The 14869-nt window shown below is 41.8% G+C and overlaps 1 protein-coding gene across 2 annotated transcripts in view; it reads right to left on the bottom strand.

Moving 5' to 3' along the window:
* ABCB10 (ATP binding cassette subfamily B member 10) overlaps positions 1–14869 on the bottom strand; it is a 39945-nt gene that overhangs the window by 3105 nt on the left and 21971 nt on the right. For both annotated transcript variants that reach the window (XM_008533656.2, XM_070566931.1), the window contains 5 exons: positions 14140–14235; positions 12671–12880; positions 10506–10585; positions 4210–4390; positions 1072–1115 (listed from right to left, as the gene is read on the bottom strand). In XM_008533656.2, the coding sequence (XP_008531878.2) occupies positions 1072–1115; positions 4210–4390; positions 10506–10585; positions 12671–12880; positions 14140–14235 (611 nt within the window). The remainder of the gene's footprint in view (positions 1–1071; positions 1116–4209; positions 4391–10505; positions 10586–12670; positions 12881–14139; positions 14236–14869) is intronic.

Genomic DNA, 14869 nt, shown 5'->3' with positions numbered 1-14869 from the left:
AAGTGGATGTATATAAGACATTAAATTCTAGCTTTGCCTAGGAATCTGTCCACAAGAAATGAAACACGTGTCCACACAAAAACCTGTACGTCATTCCCCCAGAGCAGCACTAGTCACAATAGCCCCAGGCTGGAGACAACCCAAATGCTCATCAACTGGTGAACAATAAATTGTGGTGCAGCCATACAAAGGAATGCTGCTCAGCAATAGAAAGGAAAAAGCACTGACATAGGCCTCAACATGGAGGAACCTCACAGACATCACACTAGTGAAAAAGGCCAGATGCAAAAGGCCACATCTTATCTGATTCCATTTATGTGAAATGTCCAGAAAGGGCAAATCTAGACAGACATTTGAAAGCAGATCAGTGGTGGGCTCAGGGTGTGAACAGGGAAAGACTGCAAATGGGTACAAGGGATCTTTTTAGGGTGATAGAATTATTCCAAAATTGGATTGCGTGATGGTCAAGAACAACTCTGCAAATTTACTGAAAGTCACTGAAAAGTACATTTAAAACTGGTGAATTTTATGGTACGTAAGTTTTGCTTCAATAAAACTGTTTTTAAAAAAATCACCTATAAATCTGAGAGTAGTTATATGACAAAGGGGAAGCCCATCAAATCCTAAAAAAATCCAGTGTCTATGAGTTTCAGCTGAAATGGCTTTTCCCCCTCAGGAGGCTTGTGTCAGTATTTCAAGTCTGTAGTATTCTGTTTAGCAGTTGACTACAAATTATACAAGTAAGCATACTTTTTGCTTTGATACTTTGATATAATCACTGTTTCACTGATTAAGACTATATGCTTCTTGATGGGATGTCCATGTGTTAAACTTTTCTCTTCTCACAACCCTAGCACAGTGCTGGGCTCCTAAGACCCAAGAAATACTTGTTAAATTTGGACAACATGCACTTAATGCAAATCTCAACTCATCTTTCACCAGAAGTGTCACCCATATATCTACCATCCCCCTCCAAAAAAAGGAAGAAGAAGAAAAATAGTAAATTAAAATTACAAGGACCCTAATCAAAAACAATAAGAGAAAAAGCCAGCCAACTGGCCTCAGGCTTACCTTAAGCAGAGCACGAGCAATTGCAATCCGCTGTTTCTGCCCACCTGACAATGACAGTATTTTTTTTAATTAAGAGCCTTAACAAAAATTCTTGTTAATAGGCTTTTCTGACAAGCCACGTGGCAATCTGAAGGTAGCTTCTTCCAGTTAGTCATAGCTGGGATAGATGGTATAACAGAAACCTGTTTTTTAAATATTCTGTCTCCTCATTGACCTCAAAATTAATAACATCAATTATCACAGCTAACATTTACTAAGGAGTTTCTACGTACCAGGTATTTTCTAAATGCATGATATGTATTATCACATTTAATCTTTAAAAAAATCCTATAAAGTAGGGGCCGGCCCGGTGGCGCAGCGGTTAAGTTCGCACATTCCGCTTCTCGGCAGCCCGGGGATCGCTGGTTCAGATCCCGGTGCGGACATGGCACTGCTTAGCAGCCATGCTGTGGTAGGCGTCCCACGTACAAACTAGAGGAAGATGGGCACGGATGTTAGCTCAGAGCCAGGCTTCCTCAGCAAAAAGAGGAGGACTGGCAGTAGTTAGCTGAGGGCTAATCTTCCTCAAACAAACAAACAAACAAACAAAATCCTGTAAAGTAGATGCTATAACTATGCCCTTTACACAGATGAAAAGCTGAGATGCAAAGTAACCTGTCCAAGCTCCCACAGTTGGTAAGTGGCAGAGCCGAGGTCTGACCCTACACAGTGTGAAGGGCTATGTTTTTAACCACAACACATATCGCCCCCCTAATAGAATAACCAATGTAGCAAGGAAACCAAACACTCAAGATGTTTAGAAGTTTCTGAACATACGTGAAATGAATGGGAGCAAAGGGCACCAGTGACGCTGGGATTGTGATTCTACTGCTTGACCTCAGAACACTGCTCTTGATACCTTCCACTCCCACCTTATGCTCTTCCTTGCCCTGTCCCAGGGAACAACTGGCACATAGAGTAGTTTGTGTATATGCAGGAAACTGAGGTAACAAATAGAGTAGGCCACTCTAACCCCCACTTTTTAAAACTCAAATTCTACTAAAAGCAAGGGAGCAAACTGGGGAGAGAGAATGAGGGCAATGTAGACAGGACAGACAGAGGTAAGCAGCAAGTCTGTGATAACCCCCTGACTCACCTCTGTCTCACACCCCTGTCTACCTTCCTCAGGAACACGACTCCTGACTTGAAACTGCTAAAGTCTCAGCAGTACTCCGGACTCGCTCCTCCCAACTTATTTACTTTCAGAAAACTCAATTCCATTTTTGGTGATGAAAACACTGCTTTTTGGTTGATTTTATTGGCTGGACATACTTATTAATGGTAATTGCTAGATATTATATTATTTCATCTAAAAAGAAGTTCCTGGGGCCGGCCCCGTGGCCCAGTGGTTAAGTTTGCGCGCTCCACTGTGGCGGCCCAGGGTTTCGCCAGTTCGGATCCTGGGCGCGGATATGGCACCGCTCGTCAGGCCACGCTGAGGCGGCGTCCCACATGCCACAACTAGAAGGACCCACAACTAAGAATATACAACTATGTACCAGGGGGCTTTAGGGAGAAAAAGGAATACAATTTTTTAAAAAACACCTTAAAAGAAGTTCCTCATTTACAGCTGAAAAGTGTGGTGCTGCTAAAAGCTGTCCTCAAACATGCAACAGCGTGCTCACAGCAAGGAAGCAGGGAGGTCCTTTCTCTCAGAAGCTCCCAGAGCACTGGGGGAGCCTGAGTGCTCTGAGGGGGGTGGGCAGAGCAGCCAGCCAAGGGCTCTGGTCAGCTCTGAGGAGTCCCTGGGGCCAATGGTGCACTGGGCATCTGTGCTAGACAGCGTGTGGATGGAAACTTTGGTTATTTCACTCTGCAAAGGAGGATGAGAATCCTGGTGGAGGGAAGGACACGTGGAATCTGTTCCAAGGGGGAAGGTGGGACAGAGCACAGTGGCTCCCAGCCCCTCGCCTCAGTGCTCAGGGACTTTGGCATGGGCAGCATCAGCTGGTCCTCTGCCCGAGGACACGTTTCCGAGATGCGGTAGCAGTTCACCTTTACACAGCAATGTGTGATTCTACTCCTGCAGCTTTCCAAATCTACCAAAAACATCTTCTCACCTAGTGCCTACAGGTTAAAAAAGATGATACACAACAAACCTCAAACATTTTTGTGTTAAATTTTCTGTGGTCTAACTTCAAACAAAAAGTTTAGAGTTGGAAAGGACTATTGCTCTAGTCCAGCCTGTCAGCCTTCGCTCTGACATCCTCTGCTCAGACACTTCCAGCGACACAGAGCTCATCGTGGAAGAGAGCATGTTTCAACATTTGTAATGAAAAAAATATCTGTATTTAACCAAAAATTTATTCCCCTTTAAGTTCTACTCATCAGTCCCACCTTTGGACTCTAAAGCAATACAAAATAAGTTTTCTCTTTCCCTCCTGAACATGCAGCACCCATAACACACTACAACACATTAGATGTGCTCTGATGTCACAGGGAACAGCGACTGTGCCTCTGCTGTGGGTCCTCCATTCATCTAGTAAGGGGCACGGCAAACCACATCATGGGCTGCTCTGGACCAGGCCGTTTGTCATGGCCCTCAAGCTAAGAGTGCTTCTTACACCTTGAAGGGGTTGTTAAAAAAACAACAACAAACAATATGTGATAGAGACCTTGTGTGGCCCATAAAACCTAAAATACTCTCTGGCCCTTTATAGGAAAAGTTTGCCCACCCCTGGTCTAAAATGGAAAGTCAAAGTGGGGAATAAAGAACTCTTTCAATCTCAGGTCTGTTCCTGAATCACAGTCCTTGCCTCCCTGGACAAATCACGCTGCCACCCTGTATCTGCCTCATTTTCTACAATTCTTGACAATCTAGAGTTACAAAACACATCTTTTCTCAGATGAGAAAAAAGCTGCTGTGGCTGAGTGCGACTCAATGGGACACTCAGTGGGAATTTGGGAACACCTTTGGGGTGGAAAGTGAAGAAAACTTGGGAGCTGTCCACATACAAAAGGGATTTTAGAAACCGGGAAGGCTAATTTCATAGACTCTAGAGACAAGAGACTAACTAGAAACTAATACTGCCATATGAAATGTTTGGAGAGTTCTTTGGAACAGACAGTTTTTGCTACAAAATACTAACAAAAAGGTACCTGAAAGGAGCACACCCTTTTCTCCGACCACAGTGTGGAAACCCTGAGGGAAATTCCGGATGAAAGCAGCTGCGTTGGCTGCATCAGCCACTTTCTCTACCTGCTCAGCAGTCACCAGAGAGGGGTCATGTGCACCATAAGCGATGTTCTCAGCAATTGAGCAAGAAAACAAAATTGGTTCCTACAAATTGGAAATAAAACATATTTATCACAAACTCCAAAACAGACTTCAAACACGTCTAATAAATATAGTGGAGCTTAGTATCATTCTTACATCTAAGAAACTATTAAACGGCTCCCAAAGAACATACACCATTTTCTTGGTTCTAATTCCTCATTCTCCATTAATTCACCAAGCCGACTTTTAAAAAATTCATATTTTACCATGAACAGGATTGATTTCCTAATCTGTAGTTCCCACCACACTACAGAACACAAGATCCCATAGCAGGTACCCACACAGCACCTGGCGCACAGTAGGCACTTTGTAATGCCAGTTCCCTCCCTGAGGAATTGAGAGGCACTGGAAGACCCGAGCCCATCTGCATTTTCCACCTGCCTGCCTCCCACTAAGGACGAGGGGGAATCCATCTCTATCCATTACTTTCTTTTTTTTAAATTGCAGTCATAATAGTTTATAACGTTGTGAAATTTCAGTTGTACATTATTATTTGTCAGTCACCATATAAATGTGCCCCTCTATCCCTTATGCCCACCCCCAGCTCCCTTCCCTGCTGGTAACCACTAATCTTTTGTCTTTATCCGTGTGTTAGTTTATCTTCCACATATGAGTGAAATCATATGGTGTCTGTCTTTCTCTGTCTGGCTTATTTCATTTAACATGATACCCTCAAGCTCCAACCATGTTGTTGTGAATGGGACGATTTTGTCTTTTTTTACGGCTGAGTAGTATTCCATTGTATATTTATACCACATCTTCTTTATCCAATCATCAGTCGATGGGCACTTGAGTTGCTTCCTTGTCTTGGCTTTTGTGAATAATGCTGCAATAAACATAGGGGTGCATAAGTCTCTTTGAATTGTTGATTTCAAGTTCTTTGGATAAATACCCAGTAGTGAGATAGCTGGCTCATATGGTATTTCAATTTGTACTTTTCTGAGGAATCTCCATACTGTTTTCCATAGTGGCTGCATCAGTCTGCATTCCCACCAGCAGTGTTTGAGGGTTCCCTGTCCTCCATATCCTCTCCAACATTTGCTATTTTTTGTCTTGGTGATTATAGCCATTCTAACAGGTGTAAGGTGACATCTTACTGTAGTTTTCATTTGTATTTCCTTGATGATTAGTGATGTTGAATATGTTTTCAAGTGTCTATTGGCCATCTGTATATCTTTGTTGGAAAAATGTCAATATCTTCTGACCATTTTTTGACTGGGTTGTTTTTGTTGTTGTTGAGTCATGTGAGTTCTTTATACATTTTGGAGATTAACCCCTTGTCGTATATATTATTTGAAAATATTTTCTCCCAGTTGGTGGGTTGTATTTTTGTTTTAATCCTGGTTTCCCTTGCCTTGCAGAAGCTCTTTAGTCTGATGAAATCCCATTTGTTCATTTTTGCTTTTGTTTGCCTTGCCAGAGTAGACACGGTATTCGAAAAGATCCTTCTAAGACTGATGTCAAAGAGTGTACTGCCTATATTTTCTTCGAGGAGTTTTATGGTTTCAGGTCTTAACTTCAAGTCTTTTTTGTGAATGGTGAAAGATAATGGTCTACTTTCATTCTTTTGCATGTGGTTGTCCAGTTTTCCCAACACCACTTCTTGAAGAGACTTTCCTTTCTCCTTTGTATGTTCTTAGCTCCTTTGTTGAAGATTAGCTGTCCATAGATGTGTGGTTTTATTTCTGGGCTTTCAGTTCTGTTCCATTGATCTGTGTGTCTGTTTCTGTACCAGTACCATGCTGTTTTGATTACTATAGCTTTGTAGTATGTTTTGAAGTCAGGGATTGTGATGCCTTCCAGCTTTGTTCTTTTTCCTCAGGATTGCTTTAGCTATTCAGAGTCTTTTCTTGCCCCATAAGAATTTTAGGATTCTTTATTCTATTTCCATGAAGAATGTCACTGGGATTCTGATGGGGATTGCACTGAATCTGCAGATTGCTTCAGGTACTATGGACATTTTAATGATATTTATCCTTCTGATCCATGTGCATGGAGTATCCTTCCATTTCTTTATGTCATCATCAATTTCTTTCAATAATGTCTTAAAGTTTTCATTGTATAGCTCTTTCACCTCCTTGGTTAAATTTATTCCTAGATATTTCATTCTTTTTGTTGTGACTGTAAATGGCTTTGTATTCTTGACTTCTCTTTCTGTTAGTTTGTTATTAGAGTATAGAAATGCCACTGATTTTTCTAAGTTGATATTGTACTCTGCAACTTTGCTGTAGTTGCTGGTTATTTCTAATAGTTTTCTGATGGATTCTTTAGGGTTTTCTATATATAAAATCATGTTGTCTGAAAACAGCAAGCATTTCACTTCTTCATTGCCTGTCTGGATTTCTTTTATTTCTTTTTCTTGCCTAATTGCTCTGGCCAAAACCTCCAGTACTATGTCGAATAGTAGAGGTGAAAGTGGGCACCCTTGTCTTGTTCCTGTTCTCAGAGGGATGGCTTTCTATTTTTCCCTGTTGAGTACGATGTTGGCTGTGGGTTTGTCATATATGGCCTTTATTATGTTGAGATACTTTCCTCCTATCCTCATTTTATTAAGAGTTTTTATAAAAAATGGGTGTTGGATCTTGTCAAATGCTTTCTCTGCATCTATGGAGATTATCATGTGGTTTTTATTCATCATTTTGTTAATGTGGTGTATCACACCGATTGATTTGCAGATGTTGACTCATCGCTGCATCCCTGGCATAAATCCCACCTAATCATGATGTGTGATCTTTTTAATGTATTGCAGTATTTGGTTTGCCAATATTTTGTTGGGGATTTTTGCATCTATGTTCATCAGCGATATTGGCCTGTAATTTTTCTTCTTTGTTTTGTTCTTGTCTGGCTTTTGGATCACAGTGCGTTGGCCTTATAAAATGTGTTGGAAGGGGGCCGGCCCAGTGGTGCAGCAGTTAAGTGCACATGTTCTGCTTTGGTGGCCCGGGGTTCACCGGTTTGGATTCCGGGTGGGGACATGGCACCACTTGGCAAGCCATGATGTGGCAGGCATCCCACATATAAAGTAGAGGAAGATGGGCATGGATGTTAGCTCAGAGCCAGTCTTCCTCAGCAAAAAGAGGAGAATTGGCAGCAGATGTTAGCTCAGGGCTGATCTTCTTCTTCAAAAAAAAAAGTGTTAGGAATTGTTCAGTCGTCTTCAACTTTTTGGAACAGTTTGAGAAGGACAGGTATTAAATCTTCTTTGAATGTTTGGTAGAATTCTCCAGAGAAGCCATCTGGTCCTGGACTTTTACTTTTTGGGAGGTTTTTGATTACTGTTTCAATCTCTTTACGTTGATTGGTCTATTCAGATTCTCTATTTATTCTTGATTCAGTTTTGGGAGGTTGTATGAGTCTAAGAATTTATCCATTTCTTTTGGATTGTCCAATTTGTGGGCATATAGTTTTTCATAGTATTCTCATTTAATCCTTTGTATTTCTGAGTATGCATTGTTAATTTCTCTTCCTTCATTTCTAATTTTATTTATGTGAGCTTTCTCTCTTTTTTCTTAGCGAGTCTGGCTAAGAGTTTGTCAATTTTGTTTATCTTCTCAAAGAACCACCTGTTTGTTTCACTTATCCTTTGTACTGTTTTTCTTAGTTTCAACTTCATTTATTTATGCTCTGATTTTTATTATTTCCCTCCTTCTGCTGACTTTGGGCTCTGTTTGTTCTTCTTTTTCTAATTCTGTTAGGTATAGTTTAAGACTGCTATTTGAGATTTTTCTTGTTTGTTAAGGTGGGCCTGTATTGCTATGAATTTCCCTCTTAGGGCAGCTTTTGCTGCATCCTATATGAGTTGTATTATGTATTTTCATTTTCATTTGTCTCCAGATATTTTTTTATTTCTCCTTTAATTTCTTCAATGATCCATTAGTTGTTCAGTAGCATGTTGTTTAGTCTCCACATATTTGTCACTTTCCCAGATTTTTTCTTGTAGTTGATTTCTAGTTTCATAGCATTATGGTCAGAAAAGGTGCTTGATATGATTTCAATCTTCTTAAATTTATTGAAGCTTGCCTTGTTTCCTAACATATGGTCTATCCTTGAGAATGTTTTATGTGCACTTGAGAAGAATGTGTATTCTGGTATTTTTGGATGGAGTGTTCTACGTATATCTATTAAGCCCATCTGACCTAAGTTTTCCATTTAATGCCACTATTTCCTTGCTGACTTTCTGTCTGGATGATTTATCCATTGACGTAAGTGGAGTGTTAAGGTTCCCTACTATTATTGTGTTGTTGTTAATATCTCCTTTTAGGTTTGTTAATAGTTGCTTTATATATTTTGGTGCTCCTGTGTTAGGTATATATTCATAAGTGTTATGTGCTCTTGGTGGAGTGTCCGTTTTATCCTTATATGCTGCCTCTCTTTGTCTCTCACTGCCTTTTTTATCTTGAAGTCTGCTTTGTCTAATATAAGTATGGCATCACCTGCTTTGTTTTGTTTCCCATTAGTTTGGAGTATCCATCTTCCCTCCCTTCACTCGGAGCCTGTGCTTGTCTTTAGTGCTGACATGTGTTTCCTGGAGGCAGTATAGTGTTGGGTCTTGTTTTTTTTTCTTTTTCTTTTTTTTAGGAAGATTAGCCCTAAGCTAACATCTGCTGCTAATCCTCCTCTTTTTGCTGAGGAAGATTGGCCCTGAGCTAACATCTGTGCCCATATTCCTCTACTTTATATGTGGGATGCCACCTGAGCATGGCTTGACAAGCAGTGTGTGGGTCCGCACCTGGAATCTGAACCGGTGAACCCCGGGCCACCAAAGCAGAATGTGAAAACTTAACTGCTGCGCCACTGGGCTGGTCCCAGATCTTGTTTTTTAATCCATCCCACCACTCTGTCTATTTTGATTGGAGAATTCAATCCATTTACATTTAGAGTGATTATTGGTGTCTGAGGGCTTAATGCTGCCATTTTATCATTTGTTTTCCGGTTGTTCTGATTTCCTTTGTTTCTCGTCCCCTCTATTTTGAACTACCAATTCAGTTTAGTAGTTGTCAATGATAGTCTTCTCAATTTTCTCTTGATTTATCATTGTGTCTCTGTTCTGATTTAGTGGTTACCATGACATCCGTATAAAAAAATCTTGTAGATGAGATAGTCTATTTTTTGATAGCTTCTTATTTCCTTAGTCTAAGCCAATTCCATCCCTTTCTTCTTCTCCTTCTAAGTTGTTGTTGTCACAAATTATTCGATCTTGTGTTGTGAGTTTGTGGTTAAAATGACGAAATTATATTTATTTTTAATGTTTTCCTTCCCTTTATCTTTAATTTTATAATTAAGTGTTTGCTAACCTGTTTTGTCTATCCATTACTTTTTGAAATAGACACAAACCAGATGCGAACATGATATCTGACAGAACCCTGTGAAATGGTCCTAAAAAGCAAATAAACTTCCAGCTTCTTTTCTCCATCCCTATATAATGTGCACCACTGATATCCTTACACTACCAAGCAACCCCCATCACTGCCCTGCTGGCCCCTCACCCAGTGGAATCTGGGAGAGAATTACGTCTGAGGGGAAGCTAATTAGAGGGAGAGGCTCAGAAATGAGGGGAGTTCAGGTTTGTCTGCTGTGCACATAGCCTGGTAATAAAAATATTAACAGCTGTGTCAAAATTTCCCTGCTCCAAATGGTCTTAGTTTGAAAACAGCCTCATCAAAGTGACCATATTACATTGACATTCTGCCTTGAAATCTGCAACTTCTTTGCAAGGAGACTCTGGCTCCTGTCATAGTCTTTGCTTGCTTGTCCCTGAAACCTATTTTGTAAAACAGTAGACTGTGGCTGGTAATGACAATGGGAACCAGGGAAGAGTCATTACAAGCTAACAAGTTATATCATTTTCTCCCTGTCCTCTAGACTACCTGCATTACGAAGCGATGTCGGTCTCCAGCTTTTGATAAAAAGTCAATGCTTCACCTGGTTAAAGTGTTTAAGGTCTTCAGGAAACAGTACTATTTACACACCTAAACAACTCACCATGTGAGATTAGTTTAATACATCTAGAAAACTTCCATTCCTTCTCTTTTGAGAGGTTCAAGACCAAGAACAAAACAAATGACAAAAGCAATTTTAAAAGAAAGTGTAACACGGAAATGGAGCACTCTCCTCCTACCTGACTCACTGTCCCAATCTTGGATCTCAGCCAGACTGGATTTAGCTCACGGATATCATGGCCATCGAGACTGACAGTTCCTTGGAGAGAGGAAAGTAAAGAGGCACTGAGTGTCATGGGGCTGATGACTAATGTAAACAAAGAGAGGATCTGGTGGGAAGATCCTCCAGACTCAGTTTTTTAAAGAATAAAAGTACACTCAAAATCTCCAAACAGAATCTAAAACCAACACATTTCACAGAATTTCAGAGCTAAAAGGGACTTTATGGATCATCAGTCCACTCTCCCTGCAGTGGTGAGCTAACCAGCCCTCTAGTTCACCCACGCAGCCCCTCTTCCCACAGGGGTTACGGAGAGCTTCCCTGGAGTGACTCAGGCTCCACAAGAAGATGCGCCTGTGCAAAGCTTTGGTCAGCAGAAAGTTAGTTGGGAGAGGGGCAAGCTGTGAGGTGTCCACTTGCTGGCACAAACACTGGCAGAGTTGGCACAGTTCTGGAAATGGCACCCATGACAGTGGCTGCCTAATTCAGCAGCTTCCTGATCATGTTAGCATCATTCTGCAGTGAAGTTCTGGGAAGTGTCCTGGAAGTTTAACCCTGCCAGTGATTTCTGAGGTCTTTTATTACTCATTAAAATATCCCTTCCTGCGTAAACTTAGGTGGAGGAGAATCTGTTACCTGTAACCAAGAATCTGATTGATAGTGTGGCAGAGCTTTTAAATGACCAGATATAACTGTGACCTTAGCTAACAGAATTAGTTCTACACACTGAGGGAACTCAGTAATGCTTGGTGACGATGACAAGTGGCTAACATAAGAAATGCCATTTCTTCTCAATTAGCAGTGTGGAATTATATAAGCCAGTTGTACATTTTCATAAACTGGCAAAAACTTGAGGTCTTTGACTTGAAGGTGCAAGTGCCCTACAGCCTACACAGACAGGACTTGGTGTGTCATTTCTTTCCTCCTTGATGTATTCACTGTGATGAAGAAACTACAGACTCAATATTGGGACCTGATTTGCATCCCTCTCACTGGGATTTTTCTACACTCAGAATTTTCCAGCAAGTAGAGAGTGAACCAAGACAGTGACTCTGGAGTCAAACAGTATAGTAACATCCATTTTAACACAACTGGTTATTCTGTGGTTGAGGACCTGCAAGTCAAATAATTATCCAGCACATAACCAGCTCTTGTATTGTTTTAACCAAAAAGCACAGGTACAAAGACCACAAGACATATTCTTTTTAAATTCATGATCTGATTTTTGCTAACAGTTGTTTTCTTTCTGAGAAACATCATTGTTTTCTCAATCCAAAATTAAATCAATACATATGGAATATCTACTCCAGGCTCTGATATAAACAAGGATATAAACTTTGTAACTATGTGTGGTGATGGATGTTAACGTGACATACTGTGGTGAACGTTTCTCAATATATGCAAATATCGAATCATTATGTTGTATACCTGAAACTAAGATAACGTTATATTTAAATTATTTCTCAGTAAGAAAGATAAGGAGTTAAAAAAAGAGGTAAAATAATGTGTTCTTTGCTCTAAAAAAATGCTATAATCCAATTAAAAATAAAATAAAAAGCAAAATGAGAAAAATCCATTAAGAAAATCTCTCTTACCTCAAAATAGCTTCAATGGAGCAGTCACACAGAAGTGAATCACTGACTGCCAAATTACCCGTTTGCACACTAACCCCCCGAGCAGTTCAGGGGCAGAAGCAGGCAGAGGCCTTCCAGGGAGCCCCTCAGGGCCCTGCACCAGCTCAGTAGTGGGCACAGAGGGGGACTTACGCCACATGAGGCACCTTCTTGTAGCTGCTGAGCAGCCTCCTCCACCCCTTCCCAGGAGGGGGGCATCAGAAGGAAACACTGGCATGGTGAATGAATGGCAAAATGCAGGAAGTCACTCTGCACTTGAAGAGGTCAGACACGAAATATACAAAATGCCTGACGACAGGGCCTCCGGATGAGCCGGCATACCCCTAACGGCGACATCTCTGTTTAAGGGATTTCCTCCCTGGGAACAAATCTTTGGGCATTCAGAACTCTCACATTACAAGGTCTTGGCCTAATAAGATCCTCTCCCAGGACACAGGAGTAAAAGGGCCGAGGAGAGCCCTCCCTACCTACCATGTGGTAAACCACTCACCAGAAATGGGGTCATACAGCCTCAGCAGGAGGGAAATGACTGTTGATTTGCCAGAACCACTTGGGCCAACCAGCGCTGTGACGGACCCAGATGGGATAGAAAGGCTGAAATCCTGGAATATGGGTACCTCTGGGCGAGCCGGATAGATGAAGTGCACATTCTTAAACTCCAAAGCGCCCTGGAAGCTCTTCTCATTTAAAATGACCCCCTCTGAAACATGAAACAGAACACTAATTACTTAAGGCAAAGATCAAACTCCCAACCAAACTCAGTTCTCCTACTTGTCTGACCATAGATGATGGCCCCATCACAGCTGGTCCTGGAGCACAAGCTCTTTACTGGGCAAATCAGGAAGAGGCCTCCGCCTAAGGCTTACTGGGGCCTGCCCTGCCCCTACTACATACAAGGCACTGTACGTAGGGGGTCTTGTTTGATTCTCGCAGCCCTGAGAGGTAGAAATGACTGTCCCAGTTTTACTGACAGGACACTGAGGCTCAGAGACAACAACCTGCCTGAGCTAATGAGCAGTGCAGGCAGCTTCCACCCTTGGAGTCGCTGGGCTTCCAACCCAACCGCCTTCTCCCTGTGCCACTACCTCTGTACTTCCCTTGGTCCAGGATTTATCTTATCTACTCTAAATAAAGTCCCGAGAGAATGATGATAAACAGCTGGGTGTTGCACAACCACCACGGAGCTAGAGGGGGTCAGAGGTCTGTTCTGTCCTCATGTTACCTTGCTGCTGACTAGGGAGAAGCTATTCAATCTCCCTCAGTTGGGCTTACTTCCTCCAGCTTATCATACTGGAGAATACTGGGTGTTCACTTATTGACCTTAGTTGACCGACAAGTCCTAGGAGTCAGTGAGTGGCTGTAAGTGGTCACTGCTCTCAGCCACTTCTCCTGAGCCCACGTTCATTGGCCCAGGCCACACAGCTCCCAAGTACTGGCTTTCAGGGAAGCAGTTGATAAAGGAGACAGCTCTAGCTAATTAATACCAGCATCTCCCACCCTACCTCCAAAAGCGAAGAAACTTAGAGGCTTCCATATGTATGATCCCTCTTTCTTTCCTCCTGCCACCCCCACCCCATCCCTGCAAAACATCAAAATCACTATGGATGACAAATCTGGTGGACTGGCTAGGCCCTTCCTATTTGTACCCATGGACTGCATTCACTTCCATCCTGTTGTCGATGGTAACAAATCACCTGTAGGGTGGTAAACGGTGGACAGCACACGGTGTAGTCAGCCTTGTAGACACTTCCAGGGCCAGCCTTGGGCCCTGCAGCAGCACGTGGAAGCTTCCTTCTTCTCTCACTGCCTGCCCTTCTGATGACCCTGTCCCTGCCATGTGGCAGGGATGACATTCTTGTCATGCTTGTCCTTCACAGGAAGGGCAGGGAGCTGGTCCAACTGTCCAAAGCCACATTTGTTTAATCCCAGCAAAGAAGAAAAAACCCATTTCACACCTACCATTAAAAGGAAGCTCAGGTTCTCTCTCAAGGAGCTCCCAAAGACGTCCCCCAGCACCCAATCCTTTCATCAGCTCCGAGTAGAAAGAGCTCAGACCTGAGGACCAGAAGCAAAGCCACAAACACATCCATCACCGGTACCAGGAAACTGCTATCTGCTGCTCCCATCCCTCTGGGAACAGTAATAATAACTGGCTTTTAATATAAAATCTGTTAAATCCAAAAAAGGATTTGAGGCAGCCACCTGGGAACCCATATTCATAATTCCCTCTGTCTCATTCCCTTGTTTTCCTTCAGCTTCTCCTCCTCCAAATTCATTGCATTCTAATGAAGATTTAATGTTTGATCAGGAAATTTACAAACGCATATAGTCATACTAATCAACCACTGAATTAAAATCACAGTGTTACAGAGAAAGTCAACCTAGTCAAAAACACAGCAATATAAATAAAATATAATGCCTATTCCATACTTTAAAGGAATATAAAATATCCCAATATTCATTTTAAATTCATATCCACAAAATCAAACCTCCCTTTCAGGCACTCAACAAATACAACTTTCATTATGCCAGAAACTGAAAAGGAATTTGGTAATGTTAAACATTCCAACAATCTCTTTTTAAAGTCACCTTTGAACTGTGATTTAACTTATGACTTAAAAAAAACTCTGGGGCCGGCCCTGTGGCCAAGTGGTTAAAGTTCTCTGTGCTCCACTTCGGTGGCCTGGGT

The sequence above is a fragment of the Equus przewalskii genome, chromosome 1, assembly GCF_037783145.1.
Source record: "Equus przewalskii isolate Varuska chromosome 1, EquPr2, whole genome shotgun sequence".
Taxonomy (NCBI): Eukaryota; Metazoa; Chordata; class Mammalia; order Perissodactyla; family Equidae; genus Equus; species Equus przewalskii.
This window is presented reverse-complemented; position numbering and strand designations above follow the sequence as displayed.